The 24,619-nt window shown below is 40.1% G+C and overlaps 1 protein-coding gene across 1 annotated transcript in view; it reads right to left on the minus strand.

Moving 5' to 3' along the window:
- Positions 1-287: 287 nt before the first annotated feature.
- LOC6568064 overlaps positions 288-24,619 on the minus strand; it is a 41,248-nt gene continuing 16,916 nt past the window's right edge. Inside the window, exons 2-7 of the mRNA XM_001994880.3 lie at positions 21,812-22,608; positions 11,065-11,279; positions 9,848-9,983; positions 5,902-6,035; positions 1,388-1,670; positions 288-1,256 (exon numbers count right to left, since the gene is read on the minus strand). Coding sequence (XP_001994916.2) covers positions 871-1,256; positions 1,388-1,670; positions 5,902-6,035; positions 9,848-9,983; positions 11,065-11,279; positions 21,812-22,058 — 1,401 coding nt within the window. The 5' untranslated portion in view covers positions 22,059-22,608 and the 3' untranslated portion in view covers positions 288-870. The remainder of the gene's footprint in view (positions 1,257-1,387; positions 1,671-5,901; positions 6,036-9,847; positions 9,984-11,064; positions 11,280-21,811; positions 22,609-24,619) is intronic.

The following is a 24,619-nucleotide window of genomic DNA, read 5'->3' on the forward strand; positions in this document are numbered from 1 at the left end:
ACTTTTTTTCACACTTTCGCATGCAATGCCGAATACAGACAATAAGCAGCGCCAGTCACTGTGAAGTTGCCAGCCTTTGTTGCAGGAATGTTGAGAAAGATTTCTTAGCGCCAAAAATCAACAGTACAAACACTTTTTGATTTGAAAAATGCCGCTTTGGTTGTCGGTTGAATGAATTGCAGTTCGTCTTTGCCAACTAGCAAAAGAATGTTCTATCTTGGCAGGAGAAATATTTTCAGTTTCCTGTAAGTTTCCACCCTCAAATGAATTAAAGACAATAAGTACTTGTATTTTTAAAATTAACACTGTTTTTTATTTTTATTCAATTTCACCACCATTTACATTATGCCCTCACAAGGCGATCATTTTACGAGTAGACTTCATTAATAGTCAATTAATGCATTTGTTAAATATATTTTACACAGTTTTTCTTTTTGTATTTCCGTTTGTAATTATATTATTTTCAACACATACCTTTTGTTTTTTAGTAGTTTTTTTTTCACATTTATTAAGTAGTTTTAATTTTACATTAATTTTGGTTGTAAACATTTATTTAATGGATGCATGGATTTATCTGGCTTCTGGGTTTCTCCGATATACTCTGTGTTTACTTTGCTAAATTCAAATCGTTGCTTAAAATTACTTTGGTTTTTTAGCTCGCTAGTTTAGACACCACATTGAAAATGTAGAGTTCATTAATAGCTATCAAATAAAGATTACAAACCAATACAATAAAAAAAAACAAAAATTGTAAAAAATAATCAAAGCAGTAATTAAACGATGATCAAATGATGGTTGACTACACATACGCACTTAGTTAATGTAATTTGCATACAAAATATGTTTAAACTTAATTACTTAACAATTAAACTAATTTGTAACACATACAGAGAGCTCCTCCAACTGCCACTGCTGTTTTTGCTGCTGCCCACAGCTCGCACCCAAGCTTACTATCTCCGAGCTGGCCTTGCCAGCCGCTGCATTGGCGCCTTGGAGGCAGAACAGCGTGGACAGACGACTCTTAGTGGACTTGGAATGCGCAATAGAAGCGATAGCTGGGCGGGCTTCAATGGGAACGAGCTGCGTAACGAGCTCGCGGACAATATGGCTGAACAGGGCGCCGCTACTGACAAGCAGGGCTGCCAGCGCCATTGTGATGGGCGCCAAGTGGACGCCGCCGACGCGTCGGGATGCCGCCGATGTGGAGAAATACGTGCTAAAGAAGTTTTTCATGCTCGAACCGGATGAGAGCGTAACTGCAGCCGGAAGCAGGATCCAGCATATATAGAAGAAATAGAAATTCAGAAAACGGAAGCGGATGTCAAATATATATTATTGCGTAATTAGTTTAGAATGGTAGCGCGCACAGATTTCAAATTGCACTTACCACGTGCCGGCACCGGATCTTTTTGCGGTGTGCCCAATTCGACCTCCTTATACTCCTGGTACAGGTCGCCAATCTGTGCAGTGCAGCGCAGTACCAAACCGCCCGGATTAGGCGCATACATAGGTCCGCCGTGGCCATATACCGAATTCAAGCCGTATCCGTTGTTATAAATGGCCGGATTGACACTGGAGAAGTGGACGCCCTGAAGCTGCAGTTTCAGTGAGATGCGTGAGGCTATCAGATTATCAATTGTGCGAATAAACTGGGTCTCGGCATTTGTGATCTGCAAAGAGATAGACAAGGAGAGATAAAATATTGAGAGATGAAGAGTGTAAGACGGGAATAAAGAGATATTTATTCAGCGCTCGCAAATGCATTAGCATATTTTAAAGCGACAGCAGAAAGAATTAAAACAACAAAAACAAGGAGAGCAACAACAATGACAACATTTGGCAACGTTTAGTTCCGGTACTCGTAATACTTTTGCTTGCTTTCGGACAAGCAAAAAGTTTTGCCAGCTAGCATCTTGTCGCCATGTGCAAGTTGGCACAGCGTGCGAGAGGAGGTGTAGACTAAGAAGAGAGGCCACATGTGCAGCCAGCTCGGCTTAGCTCAGCTCAGCACAGCACAGCACAGCGCAGCACAGCATCTCAGCCTGGCGGCTATTTGTGTATGCATGGAAATTATGTATCAAGGAACTTTATCTGTGTTAATGTAATGCAGCAAAAAGCAGCGGCAGTCGGCGTCTGGAGTACAACACAAACAAATATTCGCAAGAAGGAAGCGTCTTACAATTGCGCACATTAGTGGCACTGGCCGTGGCAAATGGATATATGCGGGGAGTATATATTCTGGCAGGACATGCGGCATGCAGCATCAAATGCGCCAGACGACACATTGATGAAACTTTTTGCCAGTTTTTCAGTTGCCTTTCTTGCCACATACGCGCCACTCTTAGCCTTTTATTTGCAATACGTTTGTATTAGTGTCTCTCATAGCAATTTCTCACTGCGCGTGTGTGTGTATATGTGTGTCCAAGTGCATGTCCGAATGTTTGTGTGTGTCTATTTGTATCCTTGCTGCGTAAGTCCACTTTATTTGCGCCAGCTCCAACATGCTTAAACTTGCATTTAGCTTAAATGCTGCCAGCAGCTCCTTCATGCGAGAACAGCTTTTATGCTTAATGGCAGTTATTTAGTGCAATTCACTGTAAAATTGTAGCCAGGGCTGAATTTTTGCGGCTGTCCCCGGGTCTAGCCTGCTATCTTTCCTTGTCTCTCTCTCTCTCTCTCTCTCTATCGCTCTATATTTTTTTCTATCCCTATTTCTAAGTGTGTGTGTGTGTGTGCGGCGAGCGTGTCCGTGTGTAAATGTGGATAAGGATTTGCGCTTATATAAATAATTTTTATTTATGCGCATGCCAAAAAGCACACACACTCACAGCTTTTGCATTCTGCACGAACATACGAGAAATTATATATTCTTAATAGTTTTGTGCATTTGCCATGAGCAACAGCACTCTTAAGACCTAAAAAAAAAAAAAAAAAACTGAGACAAACACAATGTGCTTAGAGGGTGTTGCACAAAGCGACACAAAGCAGTAAAATTGTATCTAACATATTGTCGCTAAGTGTTTTTTTGCCAGAACTTTGAAGAAAAACCACATGCAAATGCAAAGCTGCTCAGCAACAGCCCAAAAACTGCATTTCATAAGTACAATTATAATGAAAGAATTCGCTTTGCACATAAAACAATAATTCCGCAGTGTTTATACTGTACAAACATAATTGTATTATTGTTGGATAATAAATTCAAAAACTTAAATTTGTATCAATTTAAAAAACCATTGTGCTTTATAGACTAATCAATTATGCTCTTTTCTGTAGTTTATGATCTAAATGGACATTTCTTTTTTTCACTTTAATGAAAAATTCGCAAGAGCAGCCACACATTCAAATAAATAAAAGCCATTCAAATACTTTGCTTATACTCTTTGGGAGGAAAAATACAATAACTATATTTTATAGTATGTCCTGGTCGCATTGTGTACAATTTGCCGTTTTACAGTCTGTCTGCATGCAATGCATTGGGAGCATATCGATAACATAGAAATTGTGGATGGCACTGCAATATCTTGGGGCTGATGCCAAGAACTTTGGCGCATGAAAGCTGGTAGTTGGAAATACTCCACGTCTTGCTCGGAGAAGCTTTTTTCAATTTTCCGCTAAATTTGGCAGGGCTAAAGTGCTATTTGTCTTCATTAAGGGCACCATGCGAATGCGCCTAGCAGTTGGCAAATGTTTACAAAAGTTCGTTGGCCCGAGCATCTTCAACTCAACCTTAACGCCAATCCGTTCCGAGTGCCTGCCTGCCGGCAAATTTGCGTAATATTTTGAAGCCGAATGCCAAATGACATGCAGCAGTTATTAATTGGCAATTTACATGCCAAATGATTAATGCCTGGCCCGGCGGAAGCAGCCAGCCGAAAACGAAGCCACAGCATCCCCTAAAACCAGGCCACATATGTCATGGCTTGGGGTGTATATATGTGCAAGTATGGATGTGTTCTTATGTGTGTGCATGCTCTGCAAATTACTGATGTGGCTTTTTACCGCAAAAAACTTTGTCAACATAAAGTTCAGCAACGGCTCCAGATGCCTCTGGCATTGCTCCTGTGGCAGGTTACCTTCAAACGTAAACTTTGTTGCTGCGAAGCTGCTACTGTAATGGCATGTGAAATATGCTAGTGTGTGTATGTATGTGTGTGTGTGTGTGTGCTTGCCTTCCCCTTCCTCTTGTTGATTTGCACAGCATGAAATATTCATTTGTTTCCTGTGATCGGCAATTGCAATATATCTTCCTCCTACTGCGGTATCGTTTTCTACTCAATTTTAGTCAACGTCTGCCACGTTTGCTTACGGTTTGTTGCCTTCCTACGAATTGGCAACACCAAAGGCAATGGCAATAGCAATGGCAATGGCAATGGCAATGGCACTTGCCCAAAAAGTGTTCGCTACCCAACTTGCCGATAAGCTATCATTTTATTTCCAAGCAACAACGGCGCTTTGATATCATTGCTGTTATTGTAACTGTTTCTCTCTCTCTCAATCTCTCTCCCTCTCCAGCGCTACTGGCTGGCAGTCGAAGGAGTTTGGCTCATGCTGCGTTCCAGTTATTGCGGTGCAAATGATTTGAATTCATTTATCATGTTTAATGTGAGCATGGTAAAGTTGAAGGAATGTGGCAACCATTTTTCAATGGCATGACAACACTTTGAAAACGCCCAAAGGCAACGCCAAGAAGCCAACCAAGTTAGATAATATGGACCCATTCCCTTAATCATTGCAAATGTTTTCTTGTCAATATGAAAATATACCGAACTAAATTGGGATTTCCTGATCAATATTGCGTAATTGAATTAAACGAAGAAAAAATATTGAACGCCTTTTGAAAACAAGTTTGCCATCAATCATGCTTAAAGAATTTTTCAGTGGAGCCAGTTCAGTTTTTTGTGCAACCGCGCTACATAATTTTAAAGTAAATCTAAGTGATGCAACATTTTACACTTCTAACGCTCATCTATTATTGAGAATCAGACTGTCACTACGCAAGAGTTTAATTGCTTGGAATTTACGGATGATAACAATTTTATGGTAACCATTTAATTGGTCTTTATATCTTGGTCTGAACCAATGAACCAGGTTGACTCGGAGCACAGTCAGCCATCAAGTTAAAGGTGTGTTGGAGCAGCAACAGCAGCGAGTACATTATGAAGCGTGAGGCATGCATTTTCATGAAAATGTAGAGCAAAAATCTTTCTCGCAGTGACAGCTGGCCAGAGTTGGCATTGCCAACAGGGGGATGCCAAGCTATAGTGAAAATTCACCAAAAATGACAGCCAGCCCAAACGAGCAGCTGCGAGTCCCAAATGCAATGGGGGCTAGGAGATAAGGTCGGGCAAAACTGGAACGCACAAAGGAGCTGGTGCTTGTAATGTTTGCTGCGGCCGCATAGAAATCCGTTTTCACCAGTGTAACCAAACGACAAGAAGGGAGCCACAGCTGCGCTGCATGCATTGTTAATATACATGACAATGTGTACGCTAGCTGGTTGGTTGGCAGGGTGTAAAATTGCGCATACGACGTGTTGGTGTACGGACAAAGGCAAGCAGTTGGAAGGCAGTTCCACAATACTGCCTTTTTCCTCCTTTCCCCCCTTTACCAATCAACGTTGGCAAATTTTCATTTCCATTTCTCATCGGAATAGACCACAACTTCAAAGGATTCAACAGCTTTGAACATTAATAATCGCTGACCCGCTGTCAGATTTTTTTCTAGAGCTCCATTTCCCTTTCTCTTTCTCCTTTGATTTTTTATATAAGTTTCATATTTTTTCATAGCTACATAAAAATAAAGTGGATTTCTATGCCATCTGCGTCTCTCGCGACTTGCTGTTAGTCGCAAGCATATGAATAGATAAATTTAAATTGTTGATTCACCAATAACTGTACTTACCACCATGTTATTGATGGTAAACTTGAGCTCGACTCGTGGACGAGATGGCGGCGTGCTGCAATTGGCCCGCAGGACATCGCCCGGCTCATAGCGAGTGTGCTCCGTATAAAGTGTGGGCCGTTTGTCGGGAAGTTCTGCAAACATATAAAAAAATTATCATTTATCTTAGAAGTTTAGTTAAAGTTTAAATTAAAATACAAATTATAAGACATCTGAAAGTATTAAAATGGAAAATAATTCAACACTTGCTGCAAGAATTGGGAAACCCAGAAAAATCCCAATCAGACCAAAAAGTATTTAGTCATCTAGTTTGAAGTTGCTTGGATTCAATTAGATTGCTGACCAGTCCAGGACCCTTACCTTCGGGCACTTTACAAAATATTAATAGACGTATAAGTGGCGCAGCAGTACCGACCAAAAGCCCAATCCTTTCAGTACCACACACCACAACAGAGGGCGGAGCAATACTCAACTTTTTAATTAAGTCAGCTGAAAGCAAAGTCAAAGTCACAAGCAAAGTAACTAATGAAGAAAGTAATTTCCATGACAAAGGGGACAACGGCAACGCCAAAGGCAACAGCAACAGCAACGGTAACTTTGTTCCTGGTACCTCCACTGTGCCCCACATAGCTCAAGGCAGCTCGCCTTCTAATCCTGACACACAGACAGACTGTATGTACCATCCCCCAAACTATTCCTTTGGCGGCTGTGGCTTTTTTCTCCCTAGATTTTGACCTTTTCCTTTGGCTTTTGCGAAGTCAAAAAAGGCTCCTAATGAGGGTCAGCTGGTGCGGGGTCGGCTTCAAGTTTAATTTGGCAGCTGACCAGCCTACTTTACACTTGGCCAACAGCACCTCTCGCTGTGCTCAATCCCCGCTTGACTTATGTCATTAAGTTATTAAAGTTTAAGCCCAGCAAATGTTTGCGAACTATCTACAAACTTGCACGACCATGTGCCATGGCATTTTGGGTCGCCTGCTGAGTCCAGAAGCCGTGGTGTTCCATTGTGACTTAATGAAAGCGTGAATTAGCATAACTTTGCAGAGACTTGCCTTGGCATTCAAATGCCAGCAATGAAGGCGACGTCGACGACGTTTTGTTTAGGCCCTATGCTGCGAGGTGATGTGCTACCAACAACCAAATTGGGGCAGTTGCCGCCATTGCTGTTGTTTACCATAAAGAGCGCAAGGACAAAGTGTTTATTTTATGTGTAAGGCAACACGAGACGCACTCGCATTTAAGTTTAGCCTTCGCTTTTGTCTTACCGTCTTAGCGTGGCCCGCAATCTGATTGCCACTTGAGCTCATTAACACACGATTAAACCTCAGAATCATTTACTCCAAGGACACGGCTACATGAATAAGGGAGCTGCTGCTACCGCTGCTGGTGCATTAATGAATGAAGGAGCCTCGGTAAGCGGAAACAGAAATGCATAAAACATAAGTGACCACAAATGTCAGAGCGACGGCATCAGAAAGAAAGTCGAAGCACAAATAAAATGAATAGCCAGCAAATCAATAAAATTAAAGTGAATTGAAGGATCAAATGTACTTATGACTGACTTCTTGAGTAAAAGGAGATAAATAAACGAACATTTTTGTGCCCGTTCGTATAAGGTATTTAAATTTATATCCTTGTCTATATATTTCTCTATGTATGTGAAGTCTTCTTCAACAAATATTTATTAGGTATATCAGATTTCAACGTGAAGTTTATGTTTGTACCATATGCCATCGATCTTCATATGAATAACATGAATTCAGATTACAATTATCCGTTCCTATATCCTTGAATTTCAGCAGATTAAGTGTAATCAGCAGCATGACTAAGATAACGAATCTTTCTTGGTTACGACTTTGTAGTTAGGTTTGCTTTAGTCACACAAACCGACACAGGAAATCGATTGGGACCATGGCTTTAGTTTTGAAAGAATCTTTATACCACAACTAGTAATTTTTTTTTTTATATTTTCTTCGAACCCAAGCTGCTTTCAAGCTAGAAAGCAAAGATGTAATAATGCTCTGCATTGTTACCAATGGAAAGTGATTTTCCTATGCTACATGCTGTGCATCTTAACTTTAAGATGAAATCTATAAGTGAAGTGGGTTTTTTTATATTATTATTGTTATTAATATAACAAAATAATTTATTAAAGCCATTTACTTTTCAGGTATATTCTTCTGAATGAATTATGTTTGATGCTTAAAGTATCCAACTCTCCATACACAAAGTATGCTAAAAATATCAATACATATACCTTGAATACATTAACATACTTTTTCTTTTGCATATTAAAGCTTCGGTATAGCAAATTTAGTTGAATGCTAGGCGTATGCGCAATGTGCTTTCAGTGTGTGTTTGGGTTGCCGCTGCAGTAATTTATTGTTTAGCCCGCAAGTTATTGGGGTCTTAGTGTCGACGACATTATAAGCCTCAAATGCTTAGCTACACAATGCACGGATACAGCGGCAAACACACGCCCATACACACTCAGACACACACCGATACTCACACAGATGAGCTAACACGCACTTGACTTTTCAGGCCCAGACAACGTCCTGTCAGTGTGTCAGGCGAGCTGGCTTATCTCATATTGATGTGTGTGTGGAGGCGCAACAACATCATCGAACACACCAACAACAACAGCAACAAGAACGAAAAGCGTTACAAACACACGCAACCAATTAAAATCCTCGACGTTTAATGAAACTTGAATAAGTAAACCAACAGACCATAACAGGCGTCCTTGAAGGACCCAAACGGTTGCCAACCTCATGAATTTAAAGCAAATGCTTGATCAAAGCTTTAATCCCTTGATGCCAGTTAAGCAAAAGCGGCCAATTAAGCGAGCTAAATGCGGCGTTAAATATATTGAGCTCACACAGCGAGCGGAGGAGCCAGTCAGGGCTACTGGCCGACTTGGCGACCAGACTCGGCAAGGCGTTGAGGTAATGGCAATCTAATAAAGGCATCCAGTTACGCGCCAGACGCGCACAACTAAATGTTTAATGCCGGGCAATAAGCAAGCAGCCAACATCGCACAGCTAACTGCCACGCAGCAGCCACACGGCCAAGCAGACAGACATCCTCAGCTAACCATCGGAGGCAAGTGCTCAATCATACAAACACAAGTAACTCAAGAGGGTCGTGTGTGGTGGCAGGGAGAAAATTGCGCGGCAAGTGGCATAAAAATCAGCGACTGAGGCAGAATTGAGCTGTCAGTGCGAATTTCTCGAATATTTAATGGGAAGCGAATATAAAGATTAACTGCGAGGCGGTGGCTGCTGCTCGGGGTGGACCAGACCCATCGCCTAGCCGCGATTACGCATACGCACTGTGTGCCATTTATGAGCTATCGACCCAGTTACCGTAGTAGTAAACGAATGTAGAGCCAATTGTTGCTGGCGTTTATTAGCAATGCTTGCCGCCCTCGACTGTGCATACTTAAAGTCGTGATTACTATTTTTATTATGCTGCTCAATGAAAAACTAAACAATTGTATAGCTCGCATTTTTTTTATTGCCAACCATGAATCTGGCATACTGATTAAACTTTCTAATTCAAAGCGCGCCATCGCATGCTCATTTAAAACGCATAAGGCCGTGAAATCCTTGGCGCGACGACAGGACTACCAAATGGCCCCAGACAAGCTTTGAGCATCACCTCCACACCATGTTTATCTTGCTCGAGGAATAGCCTGTTAATGACGCAATTTTCAACACAAGTTGCTTGGCCCACAAAACTTTTAAATCAGCAGCAGCTGCTGCCCCAGCCTTAAACCCCAGCAAATTGCCTTTGCCGCTTTTCGAAACTTTTTTTTAACCACTTAAGCCGCCACAGCTACAGGTACTTAATGTAGACTTAAGACAAGCGTGCTTAGATTGTTCAAATGTCACGTTATTTGATTGGCTGATCGCTCTCATCTAATATCCGTTTTTTTACTTACCTACAACCTGCATTATTCCCAAAGCCGTTGCCGTGGAGAAAAGTGGCGCATCGGCGGTCACCTCACATGAAAAGTTGCCGGAAAGACCAAAACCAACATTGCGTATGAGTACTTGGGTTGCATTTGAGTTGGTTACCTAAAAAAGTATAAAAATAGCAGAAATATTGACTTAAATATAAGTAGTCAAATATTGTATTAAGGTCAAGGTATATTTATTCAATCCAATGTCTTGCCAACATGCCAATTTGTATTTAATGTTTTCTGGCAATGGGGTGCACTTAAATATATTAAAACAGCTAAAACAAACATAGCACATCGCACATAAAAGCAAAATAAAAATACAGAAAAGAAATTAAACATAAGCCCGCAACTAAGTAAAAGTTTTGGGACGACAAAAACTAAAGATAAACTCGCTGGCACAAACTCAATAGCCTGATGAAATATTTGGACAGATTCAGTGCAACTTTGTTGGGCAACAAAATTTCCATGACGCCCCAGGACCAGCCTCCAGATATCAGCCTCCAGCTGGATGGAAACTTTTTCAATAACCTAGCCAAAGCAAAATTATCCGACTCTGTACTCGGAACATTATTGGAGGGGGAGCCAGCTGCAGGTGGAGAACCAAATTTACCGACACTGCACACACAAAAATTTAAATGAAAATATTTTGCCGATAGCCGCACCGATAGCTGCATGGAATTCAGGCTGGCAGGTGCCGTTGCAGGTGTCTTGGCATGAACTGGCTTTTTTGAATACCCGCCAATAACAATAAAACTGTCAAACTGAATATGCATGAGCGAAAAGTTATAAAATATACAATATAAATAAAAGCAGTATGCGCGCCATTAAGGTCGTCAAAGTGACGCCACTGCCACTACCATAGCCACTGCCAAAGCTAAGACCATCGCTTCCCCACGACCAGTCCCGGCCACACTTTCAGCTCCAGAGCACCGCGCGACTCCTAGATGGTCAACCTGGGCTCGAACGACAACAAGGTAGTTAGTTGTTCGACGGATGGGCAGCTGCATTTGCATTCAACGTTAACAAGCTGCCAAAGTTGCGGATGCTTTAAAAAGCCCTTTGTACACAGCGGCAAAGTTTTCGTTTTTCCTTTTATATATTGGCGTACCAACAATCCCTTCACAAACTGTTACCTCAAAATGTGTGTGTGTGTGTGTGTGTGTGTATGTGAGTGCATTTTTTTTTGCAATACTTACATCAACGTGTATGCCGGGAAAAGGAAACACTTTTGTGTTGGGAAACTCGCCGGGTGTATAACGGTAAAACTCCAATTGACCACGATAGAACTTGGCCGAATAAAGCGGTGCCCCATCCAGATCATACATGCAACGCAGCACCACATGTTGACCCTGTCGCACTGCCGGAGGTTCAATGATTAAATTGACATTGCGCAGCGCGCACTCAACCAACTCTGAAATGATTAAAATAAAAGCAGACACAGATATATAAATGCGATTTCAATTTATTTTACTTGCAACTATTGGAAAAATAATAAAATAATTGAAATATTGCCAAACAGAATATTAAAAAGTTCTTTACGTATATTTATTTTATTAATTTTTTTTTATTATTTCTAAAGTATTCTCAGCTCCCATCTGAACTTAGCCCTGTAATTATTAATTCGGACAAAATCCGAGTAAAGTTCATGGCTCTCATATAATAAATTAGATTGAAAAAAAAACTATCAATAAGGTTGCATAACATCTTAACTAAGAGACAGCTTTGCTTTCGCGCCGAATCTGAGTTTTATTAATTGCCAAACAATCAACGGCAATTTCCGGCAGCTTTATGGCCGCCCATTTGAAAGTCGTTTGTCAACAAATACGTAGCATAATTCAGAACGCAAGAGGAAGTCGCTTGGCTGTTTACAAGCGTTGGGACATAGCCTAACAAGACTTTCCAAAAAAAACAAAAATTTTATATCTTATTTGGGTCACATTTCATGTGGCTGTACCCTTAAGAATAATGGCACATCATTTGCGGCTTTGCCGAGGTCCTTCGAGAACTCTTCTTTCATCCGGAAACGGTCTCTGTGTGTGTGTGTGTGTGTGTGTGTCTATGTGTGTGTGCGTGAGCCTCTCGCGAGGTAAATAAAAAATAAAATTATTTTCATTTTTTAGTGGTGTTGTTGTCGTTGCTTTATATACCAGCTGCGTATTATAAATTACCATTGGGAATTGTTTGCATAACGGGACAAGGGCAATGTCTGCATCTGCTTATTATGGCATGTATGGAATGGTATGGTATGGTTTTCATTATGGTCTCTGTAGCTTTTCTTTTTCGCACATCGTCTCGTTTGGAGCCTGCCAAATACATTATAATACTTTGAACCTAATGTTCTACGAGTCCACATAATTGGCCAACAAAGCTAACGATGACCTGTGGGCGTGTTGCCCCTAAACTTTTCCTTAAAGCTCTGTGCCATAAATATTTGCAAACGAAAATCGAAATTGAAAATGCAGTTTGCTTGATAATTGAAATTGAAATTGCAAAAATCAGTCGAAACTCTCAAAGTGTACAAAGGAGTGCTGAACACAGAGCAACCGCAAATTCTTGCTTAATGCTGCAAAAAGTTTTGCTTGTTAGTGTTTGGTTGAAATGTGCTCCATGATATCATACAACCCACACACCGGCACCATGTATAACAAGCCAAACAATGTCTATAAATCCGCACACACAAACACACATGAGCACTGTGGTTTACAGAGTATATAAGAGTGCTCGCGCCAAGATGCATGACAAGAAAAGTTTCCGCACAGCTTACATATTTACTCGATTCGACTAAGTGCTTGCTTCCAAGTGCATTGCCCTTATCCTTTTGAGATTTGTTTACAAGTACAGCACAACAAGGTTTCCCACTCCGCGCTGCCTGGTCGGAGAACCATAGTTACTAGTTCGTAACTCCTGGATCCGCTGGACCGCGAACCTCTTCTTTGATACATCCAGCAACTGTTTTCAGTATCAATGCTGTTTGCATTTGTTGTTGTGGTCGCCACTGCAGCTGCTGCTGTTGCCCTCCGGCTTTCGGCTATTCTCTGGACGCACAGGGGTAAACAGTTTTCACGCCATTTTCACCGCAGTCTCTTTTCATGCAGCTGGCCAGCATCTAGGCAGTTCATTCTTTTCTTTTTTTTGTCTTGTTTATTGTTTTTCAATCATACTGGAGTGCATTCGTTTTGGAGGCAATGTTGCCAGCATCAGGTTCCTTAAAACCGCAAGTGATACTCAATTGAAAAGTTAGATATAAAAATGTTGTTCAGTTATTTTTGTTTGGTTTTAGTTTTTATGTACGGTTCGCTTTGTTTTTTATGATAGTAGTATTTGCTGAAGAGCTTTTCGAATTTTTTTTTCGTGTGTTTGGAGAGGCTAAAACTGGCTGTTATTTTAGTGTGCTTGCTGGGAGTAATAAAAAACAGAAGAGAAATAAATCAACTAAATTGATAGATGTGTCAAAGCATTGGATACCTTCATAAACCTTTTAGCCAAGTTTAGTGCGAATATTGCCACATTGAGATCCCAACTGCGCAACAGAAATGTACTAGTAAATATAAAATGTAGCTCAGTAATTTAGGCATCCAAATTAATTTTAACCAACAATTTTAAGTGTGCAGTACTTTTTAATAATTTTCATAAAATGCACATTAGTTTAATCTTTTTACTACATATTGCACTAAAATGAAACTAATATTGTTTTAGAATTAAAAAATACTGTGGTCCTATATAAAACCTGAACAGATTCACAACTCACAATCGACAGCTCGAGTTATTGCAGCTACAAAGAAATAAAACCTGAAAATACATTCAATGGGAATATTCTTGAACCTGGATCAAGCAACAGGCAAACACTGCCAACATACCCTCTTAACCAGCCCCTGCCAAGCAGCGCAAATAAAAACAGATGGCGATTGAGAAGAGCGGAGTAAGAGGAGTTGGAGGAAACAAGTGAAATGTGGGCATATTTATCACTGCATAATAATTTGTGGACTCGTTCGCGTACAGGAGTCAACACCAAACAGACGACAGGGCCCAATATAATGTATGTCTAGAGACTCTGTGTGTGTGCGTGTGTGTGTGTGTCTACATGTGTGGGGGTGTATGTGTGATGGAGTATTGTTTTGGTATTTAATAGGCTTTTGTTGAAAATTCAAATGAATATTGTTGCTGCTTCTACTTGACATGTTTGCCCGGCAACGTAGCTGCTATTGTAGCCGTAGATTGCTGGCTAGGCAGCATACGGAGAGATTTATCATGCACAATGCTGTAAACGGGAGTCGTAGCTAAATGAACCAACGGGAACCATATGTGTCGTCCGTGTGCACGTCGCCATTGAGGCGTGCACAAAGACAACACCTGCCTCGTTGCCAGTTTATGTTGACACAACAAGCATACGGACGCACATAAGTATACTACATATAATGGAATTTCTAATAAGCATTGCATTCCTACTGCGTCCACTTGCCGAGCATCAGCTCGGCTGGGTCAACAGCATTTAAGGCCCAGACCAGCCAGCTTTAATCACTATAAACACCGCTGCAGTTCATTTGTTTGCACTACGTGGCCGGAACGTTGCTTACAGCTCTGGTCAGTGGCCGGTTGCTTTTCACACGTGCCCATTTAAGTAAGACCATGTGAGCAAAAACTTCAAACTGGAGAGTACATCCATGTTAAGCGTTGGATCAGCCGGCACTCTAACTGACCGTACTCACCGCAAGCCAACACAATTTAATTAACATAAAAAACTTAACATGCAACATTTCAAACCATAAATCAAAAGCCACGCACACGCCCAGAACTAGACTAATACTTTGCTGGAAAAAAATGTTGCACTGCGGTTCTCGTTCTATGCGTGTAAGGGACAAAGTAAACCAAAAGGGGTTAACATCAAAAAGTTAGCGCTAATAGCTTGAAGCCGAAACTAAGCATACTCTAATGCATGATTACAAATAAATAAATTAAATATGAAAAATAAATGTAAACTTTTTAGAGGCGTTAAGCTTTTCATACAAGGTTAGTAGCTAAAATTACTTAGTTAATTAATAATTAAATATTTATCAAACAAAAATCTTGACTAATCAAAAATTATTGTATATTATCTAATTAGAAATACACATTCATTAATAGAAAATTTCTTAACTATCTATTATTCATTTTGAAGACAATCATTTTGTAAGACGTTTCGAGTTGAAGGCATTCATTGCAATTGCTCTTTCATCTAGGTTAGCTTAGATTTGTAGACTATAAGTTAAGTTTACATAAATAAATAAATGTTGTGAGAGATAACTATCCTATTCGGCTTGTAAATTCGTTCAAAATGTTAAGCAAAAGGGCGCACTCGCGAAAAAATGCTTTTAATGAAACCTTAATGGATAGTTAAAGGGTTATTGTTGTAAAAAGTTATGCTTCACTAGAAGTGGAAGTTAATAGCGAGATTGCTGACTGCAATTTCATCCACTCCCCCAGTGGCTCATTGGCCAAACCCAACCACCTAATCTCATGTCTACAGCACATCAGCATAGATACAACCGCAGCTCACGCCAACATAATTTGTTGCTCTCTTTTTTTAGCTGTAGCTTTTTTATGGGCTTGGCAGGCCACTCACACACCTCAAAATGCTGGCTGTGTATAAAACTCTGGTTATGAAAGGACCATAAATAATTACCTATTTGATGTTTATAGATATGTATATGTGTGTGTTTTTTTGTGTGACAGGTAAATGAGTTGTTAAAGTTTTTAGATAGGATTGACCAGGTCAATAATACTCATTATTTTTCATAAATGGAAATTCATGAAAACTGTATATTGTATATATGTGCAGCTATAATGAGTTCGATAATAAAAAAATCACATGCCCAATAATTGGTGTCATATTTAAGATTTCATATTTGAGTTGTTGAATTTATTAGTTTGCATAATAATTGAACTAAATAAAATAATGACATTCCTGGTACAGCTAAAAATAGTAACAGAATATATATGAATAAATCACATACGCAGTAAATTATTTCATACCAATTTTTGTGTATACCTTCAGACACAAATATATACATAAATATTGCGTTTTGACCATGCTGTGGTGTGGAAAAGCAGAATTTTGACACACTCGAGTGCTGGCAAATAAACTTGAAGCAACTCTCCAATGCGACACCCGCACAAAATAAACAACAACGAAAGTAAATGTGCTAAATGAAAAAATAATATGTAAGACAGTTTAATCTGAATGTTATATACTAGAACGGCTGGCAAGTGGATGATGATGATGATGATGATGATGATGATGATGATGTGCCATAACTGTGGCCACGACACAAAACTCTCTCCCACAATACCCGTGTTGCTCGTTTGTCGCTTGCTTCACGATAGTCCTTCTTTGCACAGAAGCGCTAAGCAAATAAAACAAAAAGGATAACAGCGTGTACATATTATGAAGCAGGCAAGGAATCTGCACACAGATATACACACTCTGGTGTACACATAAAAATATTTATGTATTTAAAATGCTGGTGACATTGTACTGCATACAAGTCGCAAGCTTATTTTCATATTATTATTTTTTTTTTCTATTTGTTTTTGCGTTTTTCTTGTCTTGTTTTTGCTCTTTCATTGCTCTGCACCCTGACCCGGCTTTCTCATTTATACCTTTACACTTATGTATGTGTTCAAGTAGTTGTGTGTGCATATATACACATATATATGCAAAAGAGAGAGCTGCTCGTATTTACTTAGTTTTGTTTTTCTTCAACTGCCGCCGCTTGTCGCCATTCATTTGTACAGTTGTCGTATACGCAATGTGCATGACGCTGACAACGACCTCGACGACTCAATTGAAGTTGGATAGCAAAACATTTTGTTATCTCAACACCAGCATCGATGGCGATATTCAGTTTCAGCTCCGCTTTTGATACTAACTGTGTGCTCTGTGCCCAGTGCGTTGTGTGTGCCGACTTTTTGCAATTTTTCTGTTCTATTTTTATTTATTTTTTTCCGTTTGGCCCCATTGGGAGTCTTATCTCACATGCTGCATCGCAAACTGCTTGTAAATAGCATTCATGGTCTGATACTAATGGAACTTTTGACCATTTGCGATGCCGGTAATACCCTCTCCGGCCCGCTGCAAACAGCAATTTGACGCACCACACTGAAAACCAAAACCAAGCTGAGCCAAACCAGGTTGCATCCATATCATGACATTCGTGTTGGTGGTTTTTGAAATCGTTCTTTTGAATTTTACCTTTGTTCTGACCACGCCAATACACTTGGACCCGGAAGTTCATTTGTGCGCTTGTTTTTGATGGGTTTTCAGACATCATCTCTGAAATTCCACGTTACGTTCATCCACACACTCATCAAGTTTTCCGAACGATTTTCATGCTTCCATTTGGATTTCAAAATGGATCTTTTTTTGATTTGCAACATTTTTTAACCAACTGCACTTTTCTAATAACTTGTGGCTTGGCCTTTCTAAACAGAAATTTGCTTATCTACTTAAGGAAAACCATATGTCAAAGCTATCAACATTACTGACAAATAATAAAATCATTTGCCTACCACAAGGAAACAGATAAGACGCCTGCAGCAGCTGAATGTAAAAATTTATTTCAGATTCTCTGATCGAATGCGAGTAGAAAAATAAAATATTTTTGATTTTGCATTTTCTGATTTCTTCAAATTAATATGCAGTATCAATGTTAGACAAAACTGTGAGTAAGAATTGCCTTAAACGATAATGATTTTTGGAAATTTCATTTTGGTCAACAAAACACTGTTCAGTGTGTGTAATTTTGTGTGGCCAGGGAAAGTATCCATTTCCTGCTTTTATACAAGTTGGTTGCGTTTTTATGGTATTTGACTTATGAATAAATTGATGCTGTTGTTCGTTTGCTTGTTCGCCTGCTTGTTTATTAACAACATTGCAAAAAGCGAACTTGAGCTGGCATCGTTTCAGCCAGTTGCAAGTTACCACAAAAAAAAAAAATCATAATTTTAATTAAGTTGTAGAAACTTAGTTCACACACAGTTACAAAATGCAATAATCAATAATTGCATTTGCTGGCTGGTCCTTTTTGTTTCCAGCTCACTGCTCACTTTACTGTTGAACTTTGCAGTTTGGGTTTTTTGTTCGATGCTCTTCCTAAATTACACTCGAATTTATCCTAGAACCTTATTAGTTATTTACGCAGCAGGCGCATCCATTTGTTGTTTTATGTATGTTTTCGAGTGTGTGGATGTATGTGTATGTGTCTGTGTGTGAATGTGTTTATGCAAACGCTCTGGCAACATTTGTGCTGTTGTAACTGTAGCTGTTTGTTGGCATTGTTATTATTATTGTCATTGTTGTTGTTGTTGTTGTTGTTGTTGTTGTTGTTGCTGGCAGTTGCTTCGTTCCGCCACCCGTTGCAGATTTATTGCCCGCAGTAGTTTTTAGTGTTTTGCCTTTGTTTTTCTTTATTTTGTTTTGTGTATGTGTTTTTGCTATTGTTAAAAGTTTACGGCGTTTTGCTGCGGCTGCTGCATTTCGCACACAGTTTGCACCATTGCTGCTGTATTTTTGTTGCATATTTATTTGGCTGGCGCACTGGGAGTGGCAGCCAAAACATTTTTGTGTGGCAGTTGCGATTTTGTCGTTGTGATTTAATTCTTTTGCGTTTATTTTTTTGTTATTTTTTCTCTTTTTCCACTCGTTGCTGTTGCAGCTTAATTAAACGTGAAATATTGAATTTCCAGATGGTTGCGTGTACGGCAGTGCGAGTGCGTATAAATATCGGACGAGGTCCAGTAAATCAGTTTGGATATTAGAGATGCTTGCATTTATATTTGTACAAGAGCATGACAAGCAGATATTGTGTAAGCACCGTTGCTGAATGCAAAAAAAAAAAAAGCAAAACAATTTTTATTTTTATTTAATCATGCTGAATGTTTTCAAATAATATTTAGTACAGAACCGTTTGGCGTCGGACGGAACCAATTAATGAAATTCTGGTTTCTTTTATGTAATTGAGTTTCTTTGATATAATTCTTAATTTAAAATCGAATTCCCTTTTTTCTCATCTCAATTTGTACATTGACTTGGCTATGGCATCCCACACAATTGCACTAATTGGCCAAATTATTTCAACTATTTAGCCAAACTCGTTGATGTTTCTGCTAGCATCTTGTGTAGCAAGCTCACCCAAACATAAATACGCACAGCATTCCGGCATTCCCGAATTGCGCTAATGATAAATAAATTATGCGATGCCAGCATCACACAAACGAATTCACGCCGCACACCCTCTCCAGTGCTGCTAAACAAACCACAAACAGAAAATAAATAAACTCGCTGGCAATGCCAAAAGATAAGTAGGCGCCCCGTTGGCCCTGTGCACATTAAAGCACTTGGATCAGGACCTGAATGGCGAGAATGAGAATGAGCATGAGGATGAGGATAAGGACGAGTATGAGTATGAGGATGGGTACTTTACTGTTGGCTGCGAGCTGTTGGGCATTACTGGAAGCAAACGCACACACGCGTTAATAAACAAAATCTGTTGCTAATGTACAAAATAAGTTAATTATGGGAACACAAAATGCGAAAATGCTCTGTTGATGGCGACAACTTTTGCAGCTTTTGAAAATCAAACTGACTCGTCTGTGTGTGTTGTGTGTGTGTGTGTGTGTGTGGGGGTATAGTTGTTTTTTTTTTTGGCATAAATGTGCTTATGATGCGCTTGTTTGTGCGAGATAATTGCGTTTTATGGCAAAGACAAACACACAAACAAAAGCAACAGACGAACAATCTAATAAATACAAAAAAAAAATTAGGCCCAGATACAAATCCATAAAGCAGTTCATGCTGAGGGTCGAGCCGGCAACTAGAACAACAACAGCAACAGCAATAGATTACAAATTACATGAATAATAAACAAACACAGAGACGGACAGCTAAAACCGCAGCAGGCCCCCCGCCGCAATTGACCAATGCAATTTATGCGTGCAGTGCATAATTCTAACCAAAAATATAGTATATAGGCGCTTGTAATTTGAAATTTATGCCTGGCCATTTTCGAGTGCACATCACCGTGAATTTGGCATATTTTATTTGTAATTTGTTAGCCGCCTGTCAATATTATTTTGCAATTAAAATTTAATAATATTTGCCAACAGCCTTTTGAAACGCCATTTTATTATTTGTATTTTTCTGATTGCTTCGCAAGCCCTCCCCGTGCGGTTACACACACACTCATATGCACACATATATACATATACACTCACATATCTAGTATATATTTGCATTTTTTCCGCATATGCAATCTAACTGACAATGTCAGAGAGCAATTTGTATTTTTGGTTTGAATCGTTCGACTGAATAAAATGATATGTCGAATTATAGTTGATTGTTTCGTTGTCGATGGTATATGGCAAAAATGGATTAAAAATACTCAGTTATAAATCGCTTAGTATACAACAATCAATTTCGCATACAATTGCAGTTTATTCCCCTCAAAATTGAGAAATAAGTGTAGTACTTCTAAAAATATATAAAACTAGACTATCACAGCTGAATTGAAACTCAATTTTATTTAGGTTTATTTATAGCACTTAATTGCCCCATCAATTTCTCCTAAATGGTGAACAACAACATTTGTAAACCCATTACCCCTTAGAACTTAGAACATTAAGAACTCTATTTAATCAGCTGCTTCGTTGCATACCTTTTTAACTTGAGTCTAATCATATCCGATGTCGAGCATTAGAGGAATGTTCAAGCCGAGAAAGCCACACCAACCTACATAATAAGCGTCAGCAAGAGTCCTGTGAAAGTGCACTGCACAGCTGAGTCCTTAATCGGCTCACTGTTCATAGTGAACTAAAGTGAATGTGTCAGTCATAAGCATAGTTAAGCAACGCCAAATGAGCAGCTTGTTGGGAGGAGGAGCATAAGAATTCTTGCATGAAGCTGGTTTCATTGCAGCGACACCATTAAAATATTTTACAAGCATTTGGCATCAACATTAGAGCAACAGCAACTGCCACAGCAACAGCAGCAACAACAAAATCATCCACTGAGAAGCACTCTAATAGAGCTCTGATTTCGACATCTATTTCGATTCGCTCTCCGCTCACGGAATGCCATCGTCAGTTGCCCGTAGTCTAATCCCCATCTATGTCTATCTATCACTCGATCAGTCTGTCCGTCCATTCGTCTGTCCGACCGGCGATTGTCAGGCAATCACACAGCCTGGCGCGGCATCGTCATCAACATCGACGCCTGTCGCTCTGTCATTGGCACCTCCTCTGCTCACTCTGCTTACGCTGCTGGCTGTCAATCCTTTTAATGGTTTGCCGCTTTTAATGTCACCCTACTCTCAAGTGGATTTCGACTACTTCGTCAATCGTGTGGCCCATTTGCCGCTATCAAGTGGCCTGGCTTCTTCGTATTCTACTTCTTTTTCGGCTTCGTCTTGGTTTATTTGTGTTCTATTATGGCAAAAGTGTTTGCTTCAAATGACATTTGCTGCACTCGCCCACTTCACTATTTTCATTGTTGTTGTTCTGCTTGTTGTTCTTTTTAATGTTGTCACTTAAGAGTGTGACATTCTTATAATTTCATCCCGTCTGTCTGTCTGTCCATATAATTGCGAAGCTGTAGAAGTTCCAAAAGATTGCTATGGCCGCCTGTTGTTGAAAAGTAAATGCAATTGAATTAACTATTCTCAGAGATCGAGCGAAAACAGTTGACAACTGAAATGGGATTCTATTTGTGTTTGCTTTTCGTTCTTTGACTATATTTTTTTATTAATTGCTTGTAAATATGTTACTACAGTCCAAGTAGTAGTAAAAGTAAAAAGTTTGACAACAATAAATCATCTTATAAAGTCTCTTAATGCAACTCATTCAACTCGATTTTTCAGCAGCAAAATAAATATCAATTAGTAGGAATAGTTACAAAAAAAAAAGCCAACTCACCCATTGTCGAGAACACGAGCATCAGAAAAGCAAGGAAGATCCAACCGCCTGTCGCCTGGTTGCTGTAGCGGGTCTGGCGTCGCTTTCGCGACTGTCTAAGTCCATGTCCTATGATTGCTGGCACTGCTGGGTGCTCTGTCATTTTGCAAAAGTTGGCTGACAAGCCGCTGGGCGATTGCGGCACCAACAACATGATCGGGGTCGAACAATATCTCTCACTCGCAGACAGGCAACATTCGCGGCACATTCAATAAACACTTCAACTTCACACGCTTCGCCGTCTGTTGGGGCCGCGCACAGAGACTGTTTACAGTTGCCAATTGGAGAATATGCAAATTATTAATGTGCACTGCTGTGCTCTCAGATTGCTGCTTTGAATGTTTGGCGTAGTTGCTCATCGGCCAAATCGGCTGACGATTTAAATTGCCGCCACTCGAAGAGTTGTGTCTAATAAGCGGCCAGATGAAATCAAGTCTGAATATGGTTCACGCTTAGCGTTGTTTGTATTCACTGAAATTTGCTTTTGATTTACACTTTTTGGATTTGCACATTTTTGTTGTTTTTTGTTGATGTTGTTGTTGTTGATGAGTTTTGCTTTCGATCGCTTTAGTTTACAAACTCAATTTCCGGCTTTTAATTATTGTTTGTTTGGATGGCGTCCATTTGGCCACAGTCTTTCACTTTACACTGATTACAATCCACGGAATTGAATTTGAAATTGTTTTTGTATTGCCTTTTCAGCTAATTGCTTGGCTCTGCTTGTTGGTGTGCATCCAGCTGTTGTTGCCGGAAGTGCGCTGCAAGTGCAAGAATAAACACTGATGCTTAGTTATTGCTTTATTTTTTTATTTTTGTTGTATCTGTTGTTGAGTAGAAACTAATTTAACAATAAGCTGCACAGAATTTACCGGTCGCAAACGTGCCTAGGACAAGTTGACAAACGACTGAAAATTGTTTGCTGCCTGCCGCCTCTGCTCGGAAGACTCTCGCGAAACACACCCCAAAAATAATGGTGTGACGTAGGCGGGCCAGCGAATCCAAAATTAGCGCGCTGGAAATGTTGCGCAACATGTGCGCTTCAGCGCAGCAATGTTGCCGAACATGTTGCTGTCGCAGCAGCAGCTGACAGGAAGCAGTCCAAAGCAAGTATTCCAAACAATAATAAATAATATGTAATATGCTAGCAACATCAAAAAGAGAAAATTAAAAAAAAAAAACTGAAAAACGCAAGAAGAAGAACGACAGTCTCTTGTTTTTATGCAATGCCAACAACAGCAGCATGTTGTGTTCTGTTTTTGTTTACACTAATGAGACTGTGGACAAGTGGCTACTGCTGCACTTGAGCCTCAGCTGCAAGGATGAGTGAGTGTGTGTGTGTGTGTGTGTGTGCAATGCTTTTCAGGCTCATTCACAAGCTGCCTCCGTTCTGCGCATCAAGCGCAATTTTAGATGCCACTCAACGTTGTTGTTGTTGCTGTCACTGCCACTACCCGCCCTGATCGTTACTGTTGCCACATGCCACTCGCTGAGGCCGGACTGTTGCAGCAGCTTTGTTTATTTAAGTTTCAATTACTCAGCTACCCTCAGATTGGCATGCGTTAAAGCAACAAATTTGGCTTTGTTTTCGTTGAATGCTCGCCTTTGTGCACTGCTGTATGGAAGGATATCGCTGCATAAACGCCGCCACACAAGTGGTTTTAATGTGCGGCTCGGTGCAATTGGAATTGGTTAAGGTCTGCACGCCTATAAGGTTGCACATCATAAATAAAATGCAACTTTTGGCAGGGTGGCCCCAACTGCCGGCCTCTCAAGTGCGCTGACTCCAATCGGCAATTCATAACGCTCATTAGCTAGCAGCCCTTAGCTGCCACAAGACACCCCCCCCCCCCCCCTCCCCACACATACACTCAGAAAATTACTGATATAGTTTTAGAAATTGCATTAAAATTTAAATCATAGAAACAATTATATTTATATTTATTTTATTGATCAATTATATAAAGTTAGAAGATATTCAGAAATGTATAAGACTTATTTTGGTTTATTGTATCTTATATTTTTGTTTGAGTGCACACACACTCGTCTTGCTGGCTATGTTAAATTGGTATCTTTATGTGGCACAGACGCTGCACTCTTCCTCGCCTTCACTGTGTGGCAGCAACAGCAGCAGCAGCAGCTTATCGATGTCGCAACTGCAACTGCTGGATAGCTGCTTGGCTTCTTTGGTCGCCCGCACACCTTACTTAATGCACAACATACAGATAAAACCGAAAACATAAATAACGCACACAAATAAAAATACATGTATTTATATGTGCGTGTAAACTACACTATATGAGCTTTTTACATGCTTATGTTTGTGTGGCAGAACATGGCGATGCACTTAGATATTTTATTGTGCAACACGCAACCCCTTGACAAGCGCAACACGTGCGATTTGAGAATTTTATAAAAGTGTTTATTAGCCCGCTTGATTGTCGCTTTGCTCGCCGTCGCTCCTGTGTTATGATGTTATAATGTTGTTCAGCAGCAATGAGGCCGTCAAGGGCCGGACGGTGGGGAGGGTGGCATCTGCCCCATGTGTGCACGTCACGGCACTGACATTGACGACGCTGACGATGCCGTTGTGAAACGACAAATTTTAGTACTCCAATGAAAATTGAAACACATAAAAACGCGTGAAAAACCGCACAATTAAATGGCTGGAGTGGCATATGGCAGACAACCGGAGGCAGCGGGGTGATTCTTGCCACACGAGCCGGAATACATTGTCAAAGACACGCGTACTCAGACTAAGTATGTGGTGTC

The sequence above is a fragment of the Drosophila grimshawi genome, unplaced genomic scaffold (assembly GCF_018153295.1).
Source record: "Drosophila grimshawi isolate 15287-2541.00 unplaced genomic scaffold, ASM1815329v1 contig_311, whole genome shotgun sequence".
NCBI lineage: Eukaryota > Metazoa > Arthropoda > Insecta > Diptera > Drosophilidae > Drosophila > Drosophila grimshawi.